This window comes from Arvicanthis niloticus, chromosome 7 (assembly GCF_011762505.2).
Source record: "Arvicanthis niloticus isolate mArvNil1 chromosome 7, mArvNil1.pat.X, whole genome shotgun sequence".
Taxonomy (NCBI): Eukaryota; Metazoa; Chordata; class Mammalia; order Rodentia; family Muridae; genus Arvicanthis; species Arvicanthis niloticus.
Window position 1 is genome coordinate 3,212,369 of NC_047664.1, and position 23,198 is coordinate 3,235,566.

The 23,198-nt window shown below is 39.7% G+C and overlaps 2 protein-coding genes across 6 annotated transcripts in view; one reads left to right on the plus strand and one right to left on the minus strand.

The window, feature by feature from the left end:
* Evi5 (ecotropic viral integration site 5) overlaps window positions 1-23,198 on the plus strand; it is a 155,091-nt gene that overhangs the window by 29,089 nt on the left and 102,804 nt on the right. For 4 of the 5 annotated variants that reach the window (XM_034508411.2, XM_034508407.2, XM_076937789.1 and 1 more), the window contains exon 2: window positions 7,109-7,338. In XM_034508411.2, the coding sequence (XP_034364302.2) occupies window positions 7,109-7,338 (230 nt within the window). Of the gene's footprint in view, window positions 1-7,108; window positions 7,339-12,266; window positions 12,360-23,198 lie in introns of those variants that run through there. The other variant, XM_076937787.1, reaches the window with a different exon arrangement.
* LOC117712536 (ubiquitin-conjugating enzyme E2 D2B) lies at window positions 17,928-18,712 on the minus strand. The gene has a single exon (XM_034508412.2). The coding sequence runs from the start codon at window positions 18,710-18,712 to the stop codon at window positions 18,269-18,271; it is 444 nt and encodes a 147-aa protein (XP_034364303.1). The 3' UTR covers window positions 17,928-18,268.

The following is a 23,198-nucleotide window of genomic DNA, read 5'->3' on the forward strand; positions in this document are numbered from 1 at the left end:
CTGTGCAGTCTGGATTCCACTTCTTCCATTTAGTATGCTGTTTCAGGGTTCATCAATGCTCTAGAATCCATTGGTGTTTCATTCTTTTAATGGCTGTGAACTAATTTTCCACATTTAATTTAATCAGAGGTTGTTTGCCACTGACCTGAGAGCTCTTAGCCCTTTCGTTACTGAATGAATATTTTAGCCTGTTTCAATAATTATTTCTTTATGTGTGTAGATGTTTTGCCTGAATTTATGTCTGTGCACCACATGTGTCCTGCTGTCCAGGGAGGCCAGAAGAAATCTGTTTCTAGAACTAGAGTTACAGACAGTTGTGAGTTTTCATGTGCTTGCTAGGAGTTGAACCTGAATCCTCTGGAAGAGCAGCCAGTGCTTTTAACTGCTGAACGAGTTCTCCAGCCCAAGTTTTTCCTTCTGTCTTAGTTTGGGTTATATTGCTTTGAAGAGACACCATGACTTAGGCAGCTCTTATAAAGGAAAACTTTTAATTGGGCCTGGCTTACAATTTCAGAGTTCCAGTCCATTATTATCGTGAAAGGAAGCATGCAGGCAGACATGGTATTGGAGAAGGAGCTTAGAGTTCTACACCTTGATCCAAAAGCAGCCAGGAGGAGACTAGATTCCACAGTGGGTGGAGCTTGAGCGCAGGAGACCTCCACAGTGACACACTTCCTTTAACAATGCCACACCTACTTGGACAAGGGTATACCTCCTAATAGTACCACTCCCATAGGCCAAGAATTTGAACATATGAGTCTGTGGGGACCATTCCTATTCAGAGCACCACACTATCTTAAGAGCTATTTCAGGCCTCCAGACTTCAATATAGTTTTTTTGGGTCTTAGATTCTAATTCCTGCGTTTTAGTATGTGATTCTTGTACCTATCATAACTTTAGGCAAGATTCAAGCCAGCGCGTCTGGCTTTTTGTGGTCAGGATTATACAGCGAGTGCTCTGGCTTGTTGAGCCATCTCAGCTAAGTAGACCTTGTTTAGATGACAAGTTAGCAAGTAAAAAAGATTTTTCCCCCCTTTATGTATTCGAATCTGCTGTCTCCTTAAAAACATGTTCCCTATTAGTCTTTACTAATAGCTGAAAAATTTAATTTTCTGGTTTTGCTTTAAGCATTGTTAATATTTTAATTTAATAACAGCATGATGCTGTTCCAGCTGCTGGAGTTGTATAACAAATCACCATCATACTTAGTGACTTCATAATAATCATTGAGGTGTGTGAGCATCTCCTATGAGTCAGGGGTTTAGACAGAACACTGAGGAGACTGTCTGGCCTTGCAGTCTGTGCTTTCCGCCCAGGATCATTTGAAGTGTGTTCATGTGCATGGTTGGGAGTTAATGCTGGAACTTCACCTGGGCTGTTAGTCAGAGTATCTTCACTTGGCTTTTCCTTAGTCTCTGTGTGGACTTAAATTAAAATCATTAAATTTCTGTACCCTCCCACTCCCAATGCTGGGGATGGAACGAAGCTTCCCATATGCTGGGCACACACTGTACTCCTGAACTTCATCCTAGCCCCATTGGAGATATACCCCTCTACAACTGCAAGACAAAAGATACCATATATTTTAAGCTATCTGGTTTGTGGTACTTTGTTATGGCAGTCCTAGGAAACTAATACAGGCCACCTGTAGAAAACACAAGTAGGCTACAAGTGGATAGCTAAAATTGTAGCTTCCCCCTTCATTGGATGTGGTAATGACACATGCTTATTTTGTGCACTTATGTTTTTAAAATTTTGTCTTTGTTTTCAAAGGCATTTTGCTGTGTATGTAGCTCAGGCTTTGAACTTGGAATCTTCATATTTTAGCCTCCCAAGTTCTGGGGCTGCAGGTGCCACCACACTTGCCTTACATTCTTTATTCGGCAGGAGAGGTATCAGCCATGACCCAAGTTTATATGTTAACATTTTTTTGGTGAATGAATACAATACTTTACAGGATGTTAAAAGTTCATTCATTGCAATGTGCTATTTAATAATCATAATCTTAAATTATCAAGAAGATACTAAGTGAGGCCGGGCAGTGGTGGCGCACGCCTTTAATCCCAGCACTTGGGAGGCAGAGGCAGGCGGATTTCTGAGTTTGAGGCCAGCCTGGTCTACAGAGTGAGTTCCAGGACAGCCAAGGCTACACAGGGAAACCCTGTCTCAGGGAAGAAAAAAAAAAAAAAAAAAAAAAAAAAAAAAGCTACTAAGTGCCTCCCATTCAGGTAATTTGTTTTATATTAAGAGGGTTTGTTGGTAGCTTACTATGCATTCCCCCCTTTAAGTGTTGGGGGTTGAACCCAGAACCTCAGGCATACTAGGCAAGCACTGAATCACTGAACTGTACCCACCCAGCCTTATTAAATATACGTTCTAATTACATTATTTATACTTTAAAGGTGTGTGTGTGACATGTGTGAGTGCTGGTGTGAGAATGAATGGCACATGTGTGGAACTCTGAATATGCTGTGCAGGAGTTCTTTCTCTGCTCCCACATTGCTGAAGCAGGATCTGTCTTGTTTCTGCCATTCTGTGTGCTCTAGGGTGGCCAGCCTGGAGCTTCAGATGCTCTCCTGTTCGAAAGTTTTGCTTTAGGGATGTCGGGATTACAGATTCAAGCCAGTGCATCTGGCTTTTTGTGGTCAAGCTCAGGTAGTCAGGATTACACAGCGAATGCTTTGGCTTGTTGACCTTGTTTAGATGACAATATTGATGTTTTCTGAATATTTTTATTTCTTAAAGAATAATAGCTAATGTAACAGTGGAAGGACAGTATGAGACATACAGCATTGTGGGATTTAAATTAGGGGACAATACCAAGTAGCAAAGAAAAAGCACTCATTTGTATTTTTACTATACTTGAATTCAAAATATTGAATATAGCCAGAAGTATGGAGAGAAAAGTGAGATGGGTAAATAGCAAGTGCTGTTTAGAAATAACAGCCTTTCCCAGAATAAGCTTTTCAGGAAAATATGTAGCAAGGACTCTTGATTAGACAGGTTGTGAAAGTACAACATGCTTTTATCTTCTACTTGTTTTTATTTACGTAATTAAAAACTCATTTGTATAGAGAGATGGCTCAGTCCTTTAGAGCACTGGTTGTTCTTCCAGGTGACCCAGGTTTGGTTCCAGCACCCACAGGCAGCTAATAACATTTTGTAACTCCAGTTCCAGGAAATAGATGCTCTCTCTGGGAGTTAGGGTTGCACGTGGTGTACAGACATACATGCAGGCAAAGCACCTATATATGCAAAGTAATTAGAAACATTTAAAACTTTATTGCCTTGATATGACTTTACATTTCAGTAAAATAATTACTGGAAAAACTCTTCAGTTCAGAGGGGAACACATCCTTTCGTATTTGCACGTGTATTTCTAAGACTGGAAAGTGCCCTCCCCCATACCAAAATAGAACCAGAAACCACCAGATGTTTTCATACCTGCCCTCCTCTGTGTATATGTATGTAAATTTTTTGTTTCCTTTTTTTTTTTTTTTTTGAGGCATGAGATCTTATATAGCCCTAGGCTAACTTCGAATTTGGAATCTTCCTGCCTCAACTTTCAGAGTGCTGGGATTACAGGTATGTACCTCCATGCCTGGGCCTTACTTACTTTTTTATTTGCCTTTTTGGCTTTGCTGATAAATCAAAAGAAATTTGAAGTACTTATATTAATTTCAGATGAAACAGACTTGAGGGGAAGTTTCCAGGAATAAAGACAGTTCTTATATAAGGAGGTACAGTCATTCATTTCTTCACAGTGACATGGATCAGAACCGGAGACTGTTACCCTCCATGTGCCTGCTGCTGAGCACACTGGCAGGGGTGGTTGATGAGCGAAGACTACAGCAGAAAGCACATTTCTCTAAGCTTACATGACAGACCATATTCCGGGATATGAGACGCTCTTTGACTTGTGCCCAGAGACCAGAGCAGAATTAAGTTAGAAACTGGTAACTCTATCATTGTATAACTTGTGTTGTAAAGTTAGAAAAATAGTTGGGAAATATAAAAATTTCTGGACATTAAACATTATCCTAAAATAATAGGGGATAAAGAAATTTCAAGAGAAAGTACAAATGTTTTGAAAAAGAAAAGCAGTGACAGCAGGTTAAGAGGCTGACATGAGGTGCTGGTGTGTCAGAGGTGCTGGTCAGAACTACTAGTGTAGCGTGAGCCTGAAGCCTGCGGAAGATAACACACATTATGTAATTGAATGCAAAGATGTGAAAAGGTCAAAACTAAAAGCTATTTTAGAATTTCATTTATTTTTGAGCCAGCTTCATGTAGCTGAGGCTGGAATCTAGGGGATGATCACAGGTCACCAGGTTGCATGGTAAACACTTTTACCTGGTGGCAAACCTGGAGCCTTAGATCCTGCCTATGGGGGCCAGATTTTGAACAATGGGCAGTGTCATGCCTACTGTGCCTCTTTGGATGCATGGCATGCAGCTTGTTTTGTTTTATTTTTGATTTATTTATTTTATAAATATGAGCACATTGCTGCCCTCTTAACACACACCAGAAGAGGACACTGGATCTCATCACAGATGGTCATGAGACACTGTGTGTTTGCTGGGGATTGAACTCAGGACCTCTGGAAGAGCAGCCAGTGCTCTCAGTCACGGAGCCACCTCTCCAGCTCTGGACCTACTCTGCCCCGTAATTCTTTCCTTAGGCCCTGTATTTCATCTTGCTTGTTTTTCTTAGGGCTTTCTCCTCTATGACCAGGGCCCTCTGACATCTTCTGTAATAACTATTTCAAAAGGAAAGACATTTTAGCAGGGAGAGGATTCTGAAAAAAAAGGAGGTAGGCTGGGATAAAATCCTTGCTCTATTAGTACCTGCAGCTGAATCTTTGTTGTCTTAGATGTTCCACTGCTTTGTGTAATGGCTTAATATGTCTTAGAATATTTTTCCATACAATTCTTTTCCCGCGTGGAATTTTCACACTAGGGTGAAGTATAGGATGTTGGGAGAGAACCTCGTCCCTTTACAGCTTTGGACAGTCCATGATGAGAGTACTGTCTACTGTCAGACATTGGAGATTTTTGTGTATGCATTGGTGTTTTAAAGTCTGTGCATGAATTACTGTACGTAAACTTAAGGGTGGCTGGCATGTTAATTCAGAAGACAGTTTGTAGAGCTTAAGTTTTGTCATCCTATCACATAAGACTTGAAATCTTAAGGTCATACAAGTACTGCATGGCTTGTAATCTTTATGGCTACATACGTCACAAGTTTTGTTTTTTAATTACTGTAAGTATGCATGTGTGTGTGTGTTTACACTCATGGGCGTGTTTGCCATCGTGCACATATGGAGGACAGAGGAGGACTTTGTGGAGCTTGTTCTTTCCTGCCGTCTCTTACATGACTCCCAGAGATCAAGCTCAGGCTCTAGGCACCTGTGAGCATGTTTACTGGCTGAGCCAGCTTGCTAATCCACAAGGTCTTTTAAAAGAAACATTGCTTATTCAAATGTGGTAGTGCATGCCTTTAATCCCAGCACTCAAGTGTCAGTGGCAGGTGGATGTCTGTGAGTTCGAGTACATCCTGATCTATGTAGTGAGTTCCAGGTTAGCCAGGGCAATGTAGAGAGACCCTGTCTCAAAAACAAAAATGAAACAACAGCAAAATTTACTTACTTTATGTGTGTATGTGCTTGTGTATGTATGTGCATCACATGCATGCAGTGCCTGTGGAGGCCGCAGAGGTTATTGGATAGTCTGGATGAGTGGTTCTTAACCTTCTCAATGCTGCAACCCTTTATGTTGTGGTGACCCCCAGTTATAAAATTTTTTGTTGCTACTTCATTACCCCCCCCACACCCCCTTCATTTTGCTACTGTTATGAATCATAATGTAAATATCTGTGTTTGTGATGGTCTTAGGTGAGGCCTGTGAAAGGGTCATTTGACTCCAGGTTGAGAACCAGGGCTCTAGACCATTAAGTTACCCTGTGCTGTTGGGACTTAGGCTCTGGTTCTCAGCAAGAGAAAGTGATTTTGCTGGACAGTGGTGGCGCACACCTTTAATCCCAGCACTTGGGAGGCAGAGGCAGCCGGATCTCTGAGTTTGAGGCCAGCCTGGTCTACAGAGTGAGTTCCAGGACAGCCAGGGCTACACAGAGAAACCCTGTCTAGAAAAATCATGCATACACACACACACACACAAAATCTTGTTAGTCTTGCATGTTAAGCACATCCCTCCTGATATTCCTTCCTTGGCTTTTAAATATTTTTTGACCAAAATCTCAAAGAATATCCTTTACAAAGAAAGAAGGAAAAATGTATTTATATCTTGATGGAATATTCCCATATATACACAAATAGTGTGTGTGTGTGTATACTTTTTTTTTTTTAGTAGAAGAAAGTATTTTGGGTTATAGTTTTCAATGGGGAGTCCATAATGGCAAGGCATCATGAGCAGAAGGCCAGAGCAGGAAGCTGAGCGATCACATCTTTATACTCCGACAGGAAGCCAAGTACTATATAGATTTTTAAGGTATATGTTAGTGAAATATAAATTTTGTAAATATTTTGGAGACAAGGTCTCACTTAGTAGTCCTGATGCTCCTGGAACCAGGAATGTAGGCCAGGCTGGCCTTGAATTCACAGAGACCTGCCTTCCTTCTGCTTCCTGAATACTAGAATTACAGGTGTGTGCCATCAGGCCAGGCTTCGCTTTATTGCTTGGAAAACACTCTGGTTTGTTGATGTTGGAAACGTAGTAGAAATGAACAGTTCCCAGCCTGGAGAGGTGGCTTGTGAGTTAGTACTTGCTGTTCCTCTAGAGCACCCGAGTGTGGCTCTTAGCATTTGCATGGCACGTCACAGCCGTGTATAACTCTGGTCTCAGCATCAGACACCCTCTATTGACGTCTGAGGACAATTGGCATGCGAATGGTGTGTATATATACATACATGTAGGCAGACATAACAAATAAATCTAAAAAAACAGTTTCAATATCTGGATGTTAGAATAATAGCAAAACCAGGTTTAATCCTCATCATTTCAGTGATTTTTAAGTAAAACTTATGAGGATCACCAAGTTTGTGGTAATGACTGAAATAAAACTAAAATATGCGTTTTGTTCTTACTCTTAGGTGGCGACAGACAAGGTGGCAGAAAAGCTGAGTTCTACTCTCTCATGGGTGAAGAACACTGTATCGCACACAGTCAGTCAGATGGCCAGTCAGGTGGCAAGTCCATCTGCCTCACTACACACCACATCCTCATCCACCACACTGTCAACACCAACACAGTCACCGTCTTCTCCATCAAAGTTGAGTCCAGACGACTTAGAACTCCTGGCTAAGCTGGAGGAACAAAACAGGTGAGTGCAGTTGCTGGACTTTTCTCTTGGCTATAATACAAAGCAAACCACAGTCCAGCTTAAGTATTCATTCCTACTAAGAATGCTTGTTTTCTTGTTTCCTGGTTTCTGGTCCTTTGTTTATCAGAATTGACAGACCCCTTCAGGCATTGCCGGAGGAAGTTAGTTTAAGACTAAGATATGTTTTAGTTAATATTGCCCTCCATTCCTTTCTTAGTACTTTAGACTCTAAATCCTGCATGAATTTTATGAAATATTAGGGCAAACCTTTTTTTTTTTTTTTTTAATGTAGTTTTTAGAGCTGGGAATGAACCCCTAGCCCTTGCACGTTAGGCAGACACTCCCTTACTGACCTCTGTTCTCAGTCCTCCTTTTTTATTTTAATCTTTCTAAGTAGTTTCCTTTGGTTAAAATATAAAATAATTCAGTTTAGTCTAGGTATCTGATTTTATTTTAGAATGAGAAATCCTGTGGAAGGCAAGGTATCTCATTCCCATAAGAGTGAGACAGTAATTATTTCCTGTTAGATATCCAGATTTTGTTTACTCTGTTAAATTTTGAACTCTTTAGAGATGGGTGTGGGTGCACTCCTGTAATCTTAACACTCAACAAGGCAGAGCCGGACTCTGAGCCTGAGTTCCAGCTTGGCCTATATAGTGAGTTCTAGAACTGTTTGGACCATCATCTACAAAAGAAAGTAAGGACCAGGCTGGCTTTGAACTCACAGCTGCTTCTGCCTCCTGAGTACTGGGATCAAAGGTGTGTGCCACCACCACCTGGCTGACAATTGGTCCTGCCATATCTTCTTCAATTATTTTAGTTCAGATTCATGTAAACATTATTTTGGTTAATACATCTGAACCATGGCTAGGGTCATGGAAATCTGAAATGTGTTGTCAACGCTGATGTCACTGTTATGGGGTACAAGGCTGAGAAGTGTCTAAGCAGACCAAAGTGGAGTTAGGACAAGATGAGGTTACCTTCATCACTTTAGTTATGATCAAACATTTTTTCCAAGACTGGGTTTCATGTAGCCCAGGCTAAGGGGGATCTTGACTTCTTATTCTCCTGCCGTTATCTGGTGAGTGCTGGCGCTACAGGTGATGATGCACCTCACACAGTTTATGTGCTGTTGGGAGAGTGAACCAAGAGCTTCATGTGTGCTAGGCAAGTGGTTTTGAATTTTAGCCATTTTAATAGGTATTGATACCATATGGTTTTATTTTATTTTACTTTCACTTTTTTTTTTTTTTGTGAGATAGGATCTCTTATTTAACCTGGAACTCAGTGTATAGCTGAGGACATCTCCATCTCCTGAGAAGTTCTGGGGTTACAGGCATGTGCCACCATATCTTACAATAATGCATTTTTTTTTTAAAAAGAATTATTTAGCTGGGCAGTGGTGGCACACGCCTTTAATCCCAGCACTTGGGAGGCAGAGGCAGGTGGATTCCTAAGTTCAGGCCAGCCTGGTCTACAGAGTGAGTTCCAGGACAGCTAGAACTACACAGAGAAACACTGTCTTGAAAAATCAAAAAAAAAAAAAAAAAAAGATTTATTTTTAAGTGTATGACTAAACGTTTGCAGGCATATATATCTGAACATCATGTGTGTGCCTGGTAGCTGCAGAAGTCAGGAAAGGGTGTTGAATTCCCTAGAACTAGAGTTACAGTTGTCATGTGGATGCTGAGAACCTGGGCCCTCTGGAAGAACAGCAAGTGCTGTTAACTTCTTTTTTTTTTTTTCAAAATACTTTATCAGTATTTGAATATACACATATACATATATAAACAATAATTAAATAATAAGATGTATTTAAAAAGTATGGGGGTTGGGGAGAGTGGGAGGAAGGAGAGAAAGGGGAAAATTATGTAAATACAGTGCTCATATATAAAATTCTCAAAAAGGAATCCAGTCTTTTAAAATGTTCAACAGATTAACTAGCATTTTACAATATGAAAATAAATATGATCTATAATTATGTTGAAGGACATTTTAACTCATTACAAACTTTGAAGTTTAAAATGAAATCAATAAAAATTATTTGACCCAGCATACTAACAAAAACCACAATAACATTTTATAATTCAAAGTATTTCTAAGAACAAGAAAATGGATTGTCAGGAGCTAAGTCGGCAGAGCCAGGGGTACACTGTGTGTTATTTCTTTTTTCTTTTTCTTTTTTTTTTTTATTATCAAATCATAATTTTTACTTTTTAGTGCTGTTAACTTCTGAGCCATTTCTCCAGCTCCAGTAGTGCATGCAGACTCATTTGTGCTTTTCTACTGATGTTAATGTATTCTTATCACATGTTTATTTGTGTTGTCTGCACATATCTTTTGCTGCTGCATTTTGGAGGCAGGGTTTCACTAGGTAGCCTTGGCTGACTTGGAACTCATTATATAGACCAGGTTGGCCTTGAACTCAGACATCCATCTGCAGCTGCCTCATCAGGGCTAGGAGTAAAGGCAGGTACCACCATGCCTGGATTATCTCAGATTTTACAAATTTATATTGTTTGCTTTTTAAACTTTATTTTATCATGTGTGTATAGGCGTTTTGCCTGCATGTATGTACATGAGTATCACATATGAACGCCTGGTGCCCATGGATCTCCTGCAGTTTGAGTTAGAGATAGTTAAGAGCCACTGTGTAGGTCCTGGTGATCAAATCAGGTTCTCTGGAAGAGCAGTCAGTGCTTTAACTGCCGAGTCATCTCTCCAGCCACTGTTTTGAGAATTCTTTGTTTAAGATGTACATTCTTTCTCAGGAGGTTGATTTTCATATCTTCTTTTCCTATTAGTGGTTGTCGTTCTCCTAAAATACCTTTTGAGGAATAGAAGTTTGTGTGTGTGTATCCACACACATGGATGTGGGGGTGTGTCCAACATGGATGTAAGTGCACGTGTGGAGGTGGAAGCCAGAGATTTCTGCTGAATGTCTTCTCTGTTGCTTTCTACTGTACTTCCTGGGTCAGTGTCTTACTGAACCTGAAGCTCATTCATTATCTGGCTAACAAGTTCTAGGGACCTGCCTGTCAGTGTTCTCCCCCTCTCACCCTCTACTAGGTTACAGGCAATGGCCCCATGCCCAACTTTCCATGGGGCAGAGGATGCAAACACAGATGTGACCTCATATTTGCACAGGTTGTGCATGACTGAGCTACCTCCTTAGCACCTAGATTCTACAGCACCTACAATTCTGATGAAGTACTAACTCAAAGACTGACTTCCAGGGATTGTGTATTTGGTGACAGAAAGTCATACAAAGTATATTCTATATTTTCTTAGAGTTTTACTTTGTTGATGTTGTACATTTTTTTCTTTTTTGAGACAGGGTTTCTCTGTGTAGTCTTGGCTGTCCTCGAACTCAGAAATCTGCCTGCCTCTGCCTCCCAAGTGCTGGGATTAAAGGTGTGCGCCACCACTGTCCAGCCGTTGATGTTGTTAAAAGAAATGTCACCTCACTGGATTGCTAGCTGCCCCTCATACTCATGGGTTCAAGTAATTTTACTAAATTTGCTTGTATGTGATAAAAGATTAGAGTTTTGAGAAGCTTTTTAAGATTCTTATTTTACGTGTATGGGTGTTTTGCCTACATGTATGTGTGTGTGTGTGTGTGTGTGTATGTGTGTGTATGTGTGTGTATGTATGTATGTATGTGTGTATGAATGTCTACCACATATATGCCTGATGCTCTCAGTGAGCCAAAAGAGGGCCTTGGCTCTCCTGAAACTGGAGATGGACAGTTGTGTTCATGTTTGATGGTTCTATGGCATCTGTTAAAATAACTATTTTTTTTTTTTTTTGAGACAGAGTTTCTCTACTGTGTAGCTTTGGCTGTTTTGGAACTCTCTATGTGGGCCAGGCTGGCTTTCAAGTCCCAGATATCTGCCTGCTTCTGTCTCCTTAGTGCTGGAATTAAAAGTATGTACCATACCCAGTTCCTTTCTTTGCTTGATCACTTGCTCTTTTTGTAATTATTTGGATACGTTAGTTAGATATCAGTTGTTCATAGATGTTTGAATCTGTATCTGCAGTCAGTTTCATTTTGTTCACCTTTATTTATTATTTATGGTCACAAGGTTGTATTGTGTTGCCTTTTTATTATAGCTTTGTAATAGGCTTGTAAATCAGATATTAGTCTCACGTGGTACTGTGAATGAGAATGGTTCTATAGGTTCAGGTATTTCAATGCTTGGTCTCTAATTGGCAGAGTTGTTTTGGTGGAAAAGATTAGGAGGTGTGGCCTTGTTCTTGGTGTGCCAGTGCTGGTGGGCTTCGAGTTTTCAAAAGCCCATGCCAGGCCTTGCAGAAAGATACACTTAACTTTATTAAAAACAACAAAAATCCAAATAAAATGTTGTACCTGAAGATCTTAACTTTCTTCTCCTTTACCTGCCACCCTCTCGTTTCTCTGACCACTGGTAAGGAAGTCATGTAATTTACAAGTCCAAGATAAAAAAGTGCTTGGCAGAATTCTACCTGTGACCCCACAGTAGGTGTGTCACCAGCATATTTTCTGTGGAGACCCCATTCCCTATGTCTGTAGCTGTCTGATTTAAGTGGTAGACAGTGGGAGCCATGTTGCAGAAAATTAAGATGTAAGACACGAGAACAGAGAATCATTTTCATTTACATGGTTTCATTTCAGCTATTTTTTTTTTTAAGGTTTTCAAGACAGGGTTTCTCTGTGTAGCCCTGGCTGTCCTGGAACTCACTCTGTAGACCAGGCTGGCCTCAAACTCAGAAATCCGCCTGCCTCTGTCCCCAAGTGCTGGGATTAAAGGCGTGCACCACCACTGCCCGTCCAGCTATTTCTTTAAAAAAAAAAAAATGTATGTGGCAGCCCCAGAAAAATGTGAAGAAATAGTTTAGTGCAATATCAGAGATTTGTTTGAAGAAAGTTAATAATTGATAGACAAAGTTGAAATAGGACAGATTTTTTTTGGTTTGCGTTAATGTGCTTTTCTTTCTCTTACTAAAAATATGAAGGCATTGGCAGAGATGAATTTAAGGAGGTAAGCTCCAGTGTGGATGATTTATTTTAATTCGGTGGGGAAGATACAGCAATGAAAACAACATGTCTTTACTACTACATGTCTTTAAAATGTAATTACCATGAATCTTTGAGACCCTAGTTTAAATATTTACATAAGATTTGTACTGTTTAATATTTTAGCTGCTAGCCCACAGAGTTGTGGACACTTGAAGTGTGTCTAGTCTGACTTAGATATACTGTAAATGATACCAGATTTTGAAGACTTGTTTTGAAAAAAGTCATAAATCATCAATTTTAAGAAAACTGAGTACATATTAAAATGTTTTCTTGTTTGAAATATTTCTTTATATTGGATAAAATAAATTACCTCTGTGTGCTTGTTCACGCTTGAAATCTTAGCACGTGTAAGGCAGACGGATCGCTACAAGCTTCAGGTTGTGTGAGGTGTAAAGTGAGACTCTATCTCAAAATAAACAAAGAAACCTAAATAATGTCACTTATAAAAATTAGTCACTTTTTAAAGTTTTCAAAATGTGGCTGTGCCTGGAACATTAAAAATTGTGTAAGTGGCTTTCATTATATTTTTGTTGTACAGTCTGAGTCTGGTCTAGATGGTCTACTGTTCATTAAATACTTTAAAAAAATATTACAAAAACAGCATTACCTCAGTTTCCCTAAGATACTCTCTATAAAACATCTAGCAAAATTCATTAATGAATGAAAATATTGCAAGCAAAACAGATACTTCAAATCTATGTCTAAATATATCTTTAAGGAAGATTTATTTTTACTTATTGTGTCTGTTTGCCTGAATGTGTGTGTAAACCTGTGGAGTCCAGAAAAGGCTGAAAAGGGTGTTAAGATCCCTGGACTGGAGTTAGTAATGGTTGTGAGCCAGCATGTGTGTGTTGCAAACTGAACTTGGGTCTTCTGCAAGAACAGCAAGTGCTTTTAACCCGTTGTGCCATCTCTGCAGCCCAGTGTCTGTGTGTGCACACATATGTGTATATAAATTATATAACAATACATTAGACATACACACTCACACACATACATTATAGGAAAGCACTTCGTTTGAATTGGTTTTATTTTTCTGAGTTTCTTTCCCTCCCCCCTCCCCCCCCTTTCCAATGAAGGCAGGATTTTATTTAGAGTCTCAGACTATAGCTCAGAATCTCCCATGTAATACTGGTGTCAGACCCAGCCTCTCATGTGCTGGGGTTATAGGCATCTACCATTATGTCTGGCTGAGGATTATTTACTTTTTTCTCAGTTCTTTGTATAAAGGACTTTTGAACTTCTTGAGCTGTCATTTTAAAGAAACAAGGCAAGAAGTTGGAGATATGTCATTTTGACACTTTTTTTGAGTTGTTTTGTATTATTTTCTGTGTTCAACTCTTGTGGTTTTTGTTATTTCTGTTGATCAGAGAGGAATCTGTATGTGTTTACCTAACAGCATGTCAGTCCTCTATGTCAGGCATGTGGTTTTGTTGTAGACTGAATGTGACAACAGAATTCTGTGTTGGATTCTAATCTGGAATATAACAGGTTGAGCCTTTGGGAAGCTCTCTTCTCATGGATAGGATTGATCCTGTTTAAGAGACTCTAGAGGTGGCCTGCAGGCCTACAAGCTGCATACCTAATATATAAATCTTTTTTTTTTTTTTTTTTTTTTTAAAGAGAGACTCTTTAGGGAGCCTTTGGCAGCATCTGTCCTGTGTGAACACATTAATAGAAGGCACCATTAGTGAGAAATGGCCTTTGTCAGATTTGAATCTTAGTGCTTTGGTTTTGGACTTCCCAACTTCTAGAACTGTGAACAATAAATACCTGTTGTATAAATTATTTAATTCAGTTATTTTGTTATAGAAGATCCAGATGTGTCAGTCTTTTACTTTTACTGATTGCTAACCATTTAATTGACAAATTTTCTTTCTCTCAGTGTTTCATACCGTGTTTTAGTGTAATATTACTAATGATCTTGGAACCTTTTGCTGGAAACACTATTATGTGATAAGACTGTGCTTTTAAGTGTCAGAATAGTTAGCTTTCCATGTGGTTTTCTAATACAGTGTTTTTCTCCCTTGGTTCTTTATAAATTATCTTAGCAATTTGCAAATTACCAGTTGGCATGCTGATTGGTTGCTGTTGTATCTTGCTCTGATATCCACAGTGAACAGTGAGCTACATATGATATTCAAAGTGTTTAATGTTATCTCTTTACAATTGCCAATTTTCTGTATTTTTTACTTTTTTCTTCCCTGAACTTTAGACTTGTGTTTCCAAATGCCGTTGGTACTGTCTACAGGGATGTCTTCCAAGTCCGTCAAAGCACAAATACAATGTTGACACTGTTGATAGTTTCGTATGTGTGTACCTGCTCCTTTCTTAGCTCTCTCTCACCCTTACTCCCTTTTCCCAGACAGTTTCTCATCTGGGGTTTCTTGCATGAGGATGAATGTGGGCTTATTTACTTGAGTGAACATGGACAACTAACCACTGAAAGAGGAGACTCTCTTTGTCCTGGTAGCTATTAACTGCCAAGGTGTCTCAAGGAGGAGTGGAGTCTCATGAGCCCTCCTCTAACCCACGATGGAATATTGACAGGCCCAGTCTTGTGAAGGTGACCACAGCTGCTGCTGTATTATTTCCAGAAATGTGTTTCACATCACCCCCTCTTCATCTTCCTGCTTTCATAGTCTTTCTGCTGTTTCTTCTGTGATGTTCCCTGGGCCTCAGGAGAGTCCCCGAGAGTCCCGTTAAGGGCCGAGCACTCAGTAACTCGTAACACCTGAGCATTTGAATGTTTTGCATTACATTCTCTCTTCCTCCCTCTCACCCTCTCCCTCCCCCCCCACATACTATACCATACCATACCATATATAATGTTTCCACATGAGAGAGAGAGCGCGAGAGAGAGAGAGAGAGAGAGAGAGAGAGAGAGAGAGAGAGAGAGAGAGAGAGAGAGAGAGAGAGAAAGAAAGAAAGAGAGTATAAAGAAACCTCTGTGACTGAGACTGGTTGCCAGGGTCAGGTGTGGTGAAGGATGGGGGTGCAAAGCCAGAGAGAGCTCTTGTGCTTCAGTTACACAGTGTTACAGAGAGGGTTTTGTTTTTGTTTTTAATGCTTGTTGCATGCAGGCTTCCATACACAAAGTAAGTGACCTCTGCCCTCAAAAGAAACAACAAATAAACATAAGCCAAAGCCCAGAGGAACCCAGCAAAACGGCTACTCTTGTCTATGTCCCACGAAGCCTGTACACCACCTGGGGAGGCGGATATCTTGGTGCTGTTCAGTTCTCAGAGCCAGAGTTCAGTTCACAAAGCTCATGTGTTGGAGATAATGCCTAAACCACCCCTCCCTTTATAGTGTTCCCTGATTCTCCATTCCTTACAGGGTCTAATAACCCATCTGGTAAAGAGAATAACTACGTTTCAGAGGAACTTCTCAGTGGCCACAGACTTTTATCAGTGGTGCTACATCCCGTGTTCCCAGTTGCCAGGCTCAAGTCTGGAAGTTGTTGACGTTCAGGCAGTGTGTCCTCTACCACCACTGTTGATGCTGAAATTATATGGCCATTGGCCATCTGTTTTTGGGCCCTAAATTATTGACCACATTTAACAGTAAGAAATGAGAATACTTGATTTTAACTATATTTTTATAAAGTCTACATATTAAGGCAATTGTAAATGCTTTTTTTCTGCATGTCTTATCTAAATATAATCCTGTGTCACTTAATGATCTAAAAGAGGCACTGTAGTTGGTTTCACTATGTGAGGATGAGTGTTTATACAAACTTGCCTGTTGCTTCTCAGCTGTAAACCTATACATCATGTTGTTATTATATAAAATAATGTAGTTAGTTGTAAGACAGTGGTATTTATCTAAACAGAAAAGGCACACAGAAAAAATACAGCATCAAAGTTAACAATTGGTATACTTGTGTATAGCATTTACAGGGATTTTGCAGGCTGTGAGCCAGTGAGTGAATAGAAGGCCTGGTATGCTATATCGCTGTGGGCTTTATATACCCTGTATATTCCATGAGTGTGAAAGTCCAGAACATCACACTGCCATAAGCCTTATACCTATAGGTACCGTATATTCCTGTGGAGTGACAAGGCTCTGGAAACTACACTTCCGTAGGCTTTACGCATACTGTATATTGGTTATATGATTTATTATTTAGTTTTTTTTTTTTTTGAAACAAAGTCTATGTAGCCCCGACCAGCCTAGTGCTCACTCTACTGACCAAGCTGGCTTTGAACTTGTAGTGTTTTTTCTGCCCCTGCCTCCCATGTGTTACACTTACCAATGTATGCCAGAGTGTCTGCTTATGCTATATTACAGCTACAGTTTTTTTTCTTCAAACTTTTTTTTGGGGGGGGCGGTATTAAGACAATTTTATAACTTAGTTCAAGCTGGCCTTGAACTTATGATCTTCCTCTGTGTGTGTATCAGTATAAAGATGTATTTTAAAGAACCCAATGCCTAGAGAATATCAGCTTGGCTGAAGAATGGCTTGGTTTTTGCAATTATATTAGGAAAAGAATGCTGTTTCTGACAAAGTTGACGTTTCAAACAATGCTTTATTAGAATATGGATAGCAGAAGACTTCAAAAAGCTGCATACTCAGCATAATTTAAAATTGTGTGGCTGTACTTTAAGTGTATTGCAAAGTCGTTATGTGGACATTTTACTGTATGATTGTGCTCTTTTCTGAGTTTGGTCAAAGCTATTCTTTAACTCACTAAATAGTAATGCTTTTTTTTGTTTTATGTATGTACCTAGAAGTGTCACAGGGTTTTGGTCAAATGCAGCTTAGTTTATTAACAAAGCTAGTTTCTTACTTATGTTTTATTTCTGGGAGGTTGGGTATTCTTTCATGAAAATGCCTTTAAGCATATGTTTCTACCTTATATAATATAATTACTCTTAAAGTATCTTTTTAGCTATAAACTGGATTGTTTTCATAATTTGAAAATGTGACCAATCTAAATGAAAGCATGACAAAGCTGAGGGAAAATCTACTAATTTCAGCTAAACAAGTTCTAAAAGTAAAAAAGCCTATTCACACAAATTTATGTAATGGCTAGAATTGGTTTATTACACAGATTAATCATTCTTGAATGTACAAGCTCCAGAGGAGCAATTGGGTCTTTATACACAAGTTTTTTTTCATCAAATTGAACTTTTACCCTTACATCCAAATGGATTAAGCAGTTAATGTAATAAAAATAAGAGCTATTAGTGATGAGTCAACTGAGAAACCACAAATAAACCAAAGAATATGGAGAGAAAGGTGAAAGAAAGAGGGTTGAGTCATTGAGGTATAAAAGGTTTGGAAAAAAGCCAGTCACATGTTATGGACCAATAGTGCCAGTCTATTTTTGTTGACCAATTAGACTTTAAAATACAAGAGGTAGGCTGGCTTAATCTGGTTGGCTTTAATGTTCATTTACGTTCTAGGTCTTTTGGAATAAAATGAGTACAGAAGCGTTCATGTTCTTCACCTAGCTTTTCATAAATTTTAAAAATTTAAATCGAAATGGCTTCCACTTAAAAGCAATCTCATCGTCTCTTCTAGGTTGGGGACCTTTCCCCCTTCTGAGCAGTGTTGTGTACCCACCACCCCTCACACCTGTGGTTATCCAGATTAAGTCAATAAAGAAAACTTCTAATCTCACACCTAGTTATGCCTGGAGAATGCTCCTCTGCTAGGAGACACTGTTGGTACTGAAGCACAGTATTTCTGGTGTGTGCAACATGCAGCAGTACTGTACATCAGGTGAAGACCATGCACCAGGGAGGATGAGGCCGGTCAGCGTGGGTTCATGGGAACAGAACAGTCAAGTGGGAATCAAAAGGACTTTCTCTTTGAGAGCTCCCCTAGCTTTATTTGTAGAGGATATCCAGTAATCTCTGTAGTCACATGGCATACTTCTGAGTCCATTCCCGAGCGGTTCTGTTGTACTTGTCTCTATCTGTTTTGTAGATCTGAGCAATCTCAGGCACTAAGGGATCATCTGGATTGGGATCACACAACAGAGAACTGATGGACAAAAGTACTTTTGAAATAGTTAGTGCTGGAGACCACTGTGACCGAAGAATATCAAGACAAATGCTGCCATTACTGTTAACATTTGGATGATAAATTCTTGTTGTAAATTCAACCTTAGGTGGTTTGAAGGGGTACTCTGTTGGGAAATCAATTGTCAAGAAAAATGCTCCGCCCTGATAGGGACTATCATTTGGCCCCATGATTGTAGCTTGCCAGTGGAACATATCTTCCCCGACAGGACCTGCTGAACACTGTGCTGGGGGATCCTGGGCCAGGTCGTTTAGTTCCTTGTGGATTCTCTTTAGGGCCATGGTGGAAGGCTGTCTTGATGGGCCCCAGATGGAAGGAGGCAGGCACTGAAGGCTTGGGGCTGTCTTGTTGGTTTTGAATCAGCCGCAGAAGAGGAGGCGGGCAGTTCTGGCCTGGCCCTGGCAGAATGTGCTGAGGGCCGAGGCCCACTCAGCTTCCGGGCCAGCCACCGTGGACACTGTATCTGTCTTCACATCGGTTGGCGCATCACCCTGTAGCCGCCCTTTTTGTGCTGCCGCGGTAGCTGTTTCTTCTGAGACCTTAGCCTTTGTAGATCCCTCCGCCGGAGCCTCTGCCCAGGGCTCGTGCCAGGCAGCCTGGCTGCAGCGGTACGGCAGACCGACGCCGTTTGGGCAGCTCGGGAGGGTGACGGTTGGTCAGGGATGATGTGGTTGGCAGTGTAGTAGGTTTTTGTTTGTTTGTTTGTTTTGTAACGCGACCATCATTACAAACTCATAATAGGTTGTGCTATGATGTCATGATGCAGCTGTCACCAGGTTACCAGATTTTACCTTTGGCTCACTTTCAACAAACCACTGACGACCTGCGGTTCACTGGGAAGAGACTTGATGTGTCAAATATTCCACACTGTTTCAAATCTCAGAAGAAACTTTACTTTTTAATTTTTTAAGAAGAGAATTTTAATTTTTGTAATTAGCACTTTTGAGAAGAGCATTCTAAAATTTTCTAGAATATACAAGAAACGTGAGAAAGCAGCTATATTGTTCACACCTCTTTTTACAAAGTCTGCTAAAAATAACCTTTCACTAATAATTCATATCATTTGTAAACACATTTTGGAAAGTTTACCATAATTAAGAGGGAGCTGTCCGTATTCACTCCTAGTCCCAGGTTTATGCCTTCTTTTTTACTTTAGGAAACAGTCAAGGAAAAAAGGAAAACAAACCAGAATAAACAATAGCAAAACCAAAAAGCACGAGAAACACAGATATAAAAATAAAGCCCATAATAACACAAAATTAGATCACATAATATACAAGAGAATGACTAAGATTTTAAAGAGAAAGCCCAAAGTAGAGACAAAAATAGAAATCTATAAAACCACAATTAAGTTAGTTCTGTATTGGCCATTTACTGCTGGGCCTGGGCTCTACTCAAGTATGGTTATGTACCCAGTGAGATTCCATTAGAGAAAGCTAACTTTTTCTTTGCAAGTAGTTGTGAATTGGAGATGGCTTCTGTGTCCACTTCCCGTCTCAGCACTAGGACCCCATCTGACCAAGACTGATAAGGGCTCTGTGTGTGATGCCATAGTGTCCCAGTTTCTATGTGTATCAGTCCTGCTGTCTAGAAGGCCTTGTTCCCTGTGTCCTCCATCCCCTGCGGCTCTTACAAGCTCTCTTCCTCCTCCTCTGCACAGCTCTCTGATCTCCGAGTAGAGGGGTTTCATAAGACATCCTGCTTAGGACTGAGTGTTGCATTATTCCTCAGTCCCTGCACATTGTCCAGCTGTAGGTCTCTGTATTAGTTTCCATCTACTGTAAGGAGAAGCTTCTCTTATAATGGCCGAGTGAGACACTGGTCTGTGTGTAGAGCAGAATGTTGTTAGAGTCTTTTTGTTGCTATGTTACTTTAGCAGAGCAGTAGTGTTGGGTTTTCTCCTAGGCCTGTGGCCTGTGCAGTCTCAGGTTTTTGGCTACCCGAGCAGTGTCAAGCATGGGTTCCATCTTGTGGAGTGGGCAGTCCAATCCGATAGTGGCTGGGTATCTGCAGCATTGGTACTGCTACTGCAGTAGCATTCATTCTATGCAGGCAGGTCCCTATTTCTGAGAGGAATGACTCCACTCCATGTAACTCATCCATGGCACTGGAAGTTTGATTTGGTGGTGTAAGATGTCTACTTGGGGCTCTCCATTTAGATTTCTTTTACATGTGTATATATTTTAAGTAGCTCCTACAGGAATAGGTTTCTATATGACCTTGCAAATGGCTCTTAGTGTTAGGTGTCCCTCCTCAATATTCCCCCTCTGGTCCACTCATCACTTTCCTTTTTAATCCTTCTGTTTCAGTCCCCCTAGCCCCAACCCCCACTGTCTCTGGTTCCATTTGAAGTAGAGTCTTGTGCAGGGCACTAAATATACAAAGCTTGATTTCTTCCATACATAGCCATCTAGTTTGACCAGCACCATTTGTTGAAGATGCTGTCTTTTTTTCAGTGTGCATTTTTTTTCTTCTTTGCAAGGAATTGGGTGTCCATACGTGTGTGTGCTTATGTTTGGGTCTTCAATTTGATTCTGTTTTTCAGTGTGTTTCTTTTTATCACTATTAGTGTATTACAACTAGAAATCTGAGATGATGATACCTTCAGCAGTTCTTTTATTATTCAGGATTGCTTTGGCTATCTCTCGTGTGTGTGTGTGTGTGTGTTTCCCTATGAAGGTGAAAATTGTTTTTTTTTCAATTTCTGTAAAGAGTTGTGTTGGGATTTTGATGGGATTGCATTGAATTCATAGATTTGCTTTTGGTAGGATGGCCGTCTTTACTGTATTAATCCTACTGATCAATGAATGTTGAAGATCCTGTCATCGCTTGATATCTTCCCAATTTCTTTCTTTAATGTTTTAAAGTTTTTATTATACAAGGCTTCATTTGCTTGGTTACAGTTACTGCAAGGTAATTTGTTTACATAATAACTTTTTGAAGCTGTTGTAAAAGGTACTGTTTCCTTGATTTCTTGCTCAGTCTGTTATTTGTATATGGGAAAGCTTCTGATTTTTGTGTGTTGAATTGTATCCTGCTTCTTTTCTGAAACTGTTTTTTAGCTTTAGAAGTTTCTTGGTGGAGTTTTTGTTTTGCCTTGTTTTGTTTTCTTCAGAGACATGGTTTCTTTGTGTAGCTTTGATTGTCCTAAAACTAGCTTTGTAGACCAGGCTAGTCTTGAGTGCTGGGATTAAAGGTATGAGCCACCAGCAGTTAGTTCCTGGTGGAGTTTTAAGTGTCATTTATATATAAAATCATATCATCTGCAAATAAAGATGCTTTGACTTCCTTCCTTCCTGTTTGTATCCCCTTGATCTCCTTCAGTTGTCTAATGGCTCTAGCTAAGACTTCATGTAGTGTCTGTTCTGAATAGGTAAGGAGAGTGTGGGCAGCCTTGTCTTGTTCCTGATTTTAGTAGCAATGTTTTGAGTTTCTCTCCATTTAGGTTGACACTGGCTGTGGGCTTGCTATAAATCACCCATTTTATGTTGAGGTATGTCCCTTGTATCTCTAGACTCTCCAGGAGTTTTATCATGAAAGGGTTATTGGATTTTCTTAAAGGCCTTTTCTGCGTCTAATGAGATGTCTGTATGGATGTCTGTATGGATGTTTGTGTGGATGTTTGTATGGATGTTTGTGTGGATGTTTATATGGATGTTTGTATGGATGTTTGTGTGGATGTTTATACAGATGGTTTGCATTTACCCATTTACATGTAATGAGCCATCCCAGCATCTCTAGGATGAAAGCTACTTGTGTCTTAGTAACTGTGCCCTTGTAAAAAGAATTGGGCAATATTCCTTCTGTTTCTATTTTATGCAATAATTTGAGTAGTATTGGGATTAACTCTTCTCTGAAAGTCTGGTAGAATTCTGTACTAAAACCATCTGGTCCTGGCATTTTGGTTGGGAGACTTTTAATGACTACTTCTATTTTACTAAGGGTTATAGGTCTATTTAAATTGCTTTTCTGATCTTTATTTAACTTTGGTAGGAGTGTGTATCGAGAAAATTATCCATTTCTTTGAAATTTTATAATTTGGTAGAGTTCAAGTTCTTGAAGTATGTATTTAAAATCCTTTATTTTCCCAGTGTCTGTTGCTTGTCTCTAATTTTGTTAATTTGAATATTCTCTTTTATACCTTTTAGTTAATTTGGCTAAGGGTTTGTCTTACTGACTTTTGTCACAGAACCACTCTTTCCTTCATTTAAACTTTGTATTTGTTTGTTCTGATTGGATAATTTCAGCCCTGAGTTTGATTATTGCTTGCTGGAGACTGTTTTGGGTATTAGTTCTCTCTTTGTTGTGAAGCTTTCTAAGGGGAAACATGGGATCTCTCCAGTTTTTTCAGGAGGGCACTTAATGCTATGAACTTGCCTCCTCTCAGCACTGCTTTGGTTACATCCCATAGTTTTGCATATTTTGTGTTTTCATTTTCATCCAATTCGAAGGAAGTGTTTAATTTCCTTTTCCATTTCAATCTTGACCCATTCTTCAGTAGTGGGTTGTTCAGTTGGTGTCGAACTTTGATTGGTAGCATTCTAATAGGATGCAGGGTAATATTTCACTTTTCTTCTATCTATTGAGATTCGCTTTGTGTCCAATTATGTGTTCAGTTTTGAAGAGTGCTGCTGAGAAGAAAGCATAGTCTTATGTTTGGGGAGAAATGTTCCGTAACTATCTGCTAAGTATGTTAGGTTTATGTTATTGATCTCTAGGATTTCTCTCTTTAGTTTTTGTCTGGATGATCTATTGGTGAAGGTTGGG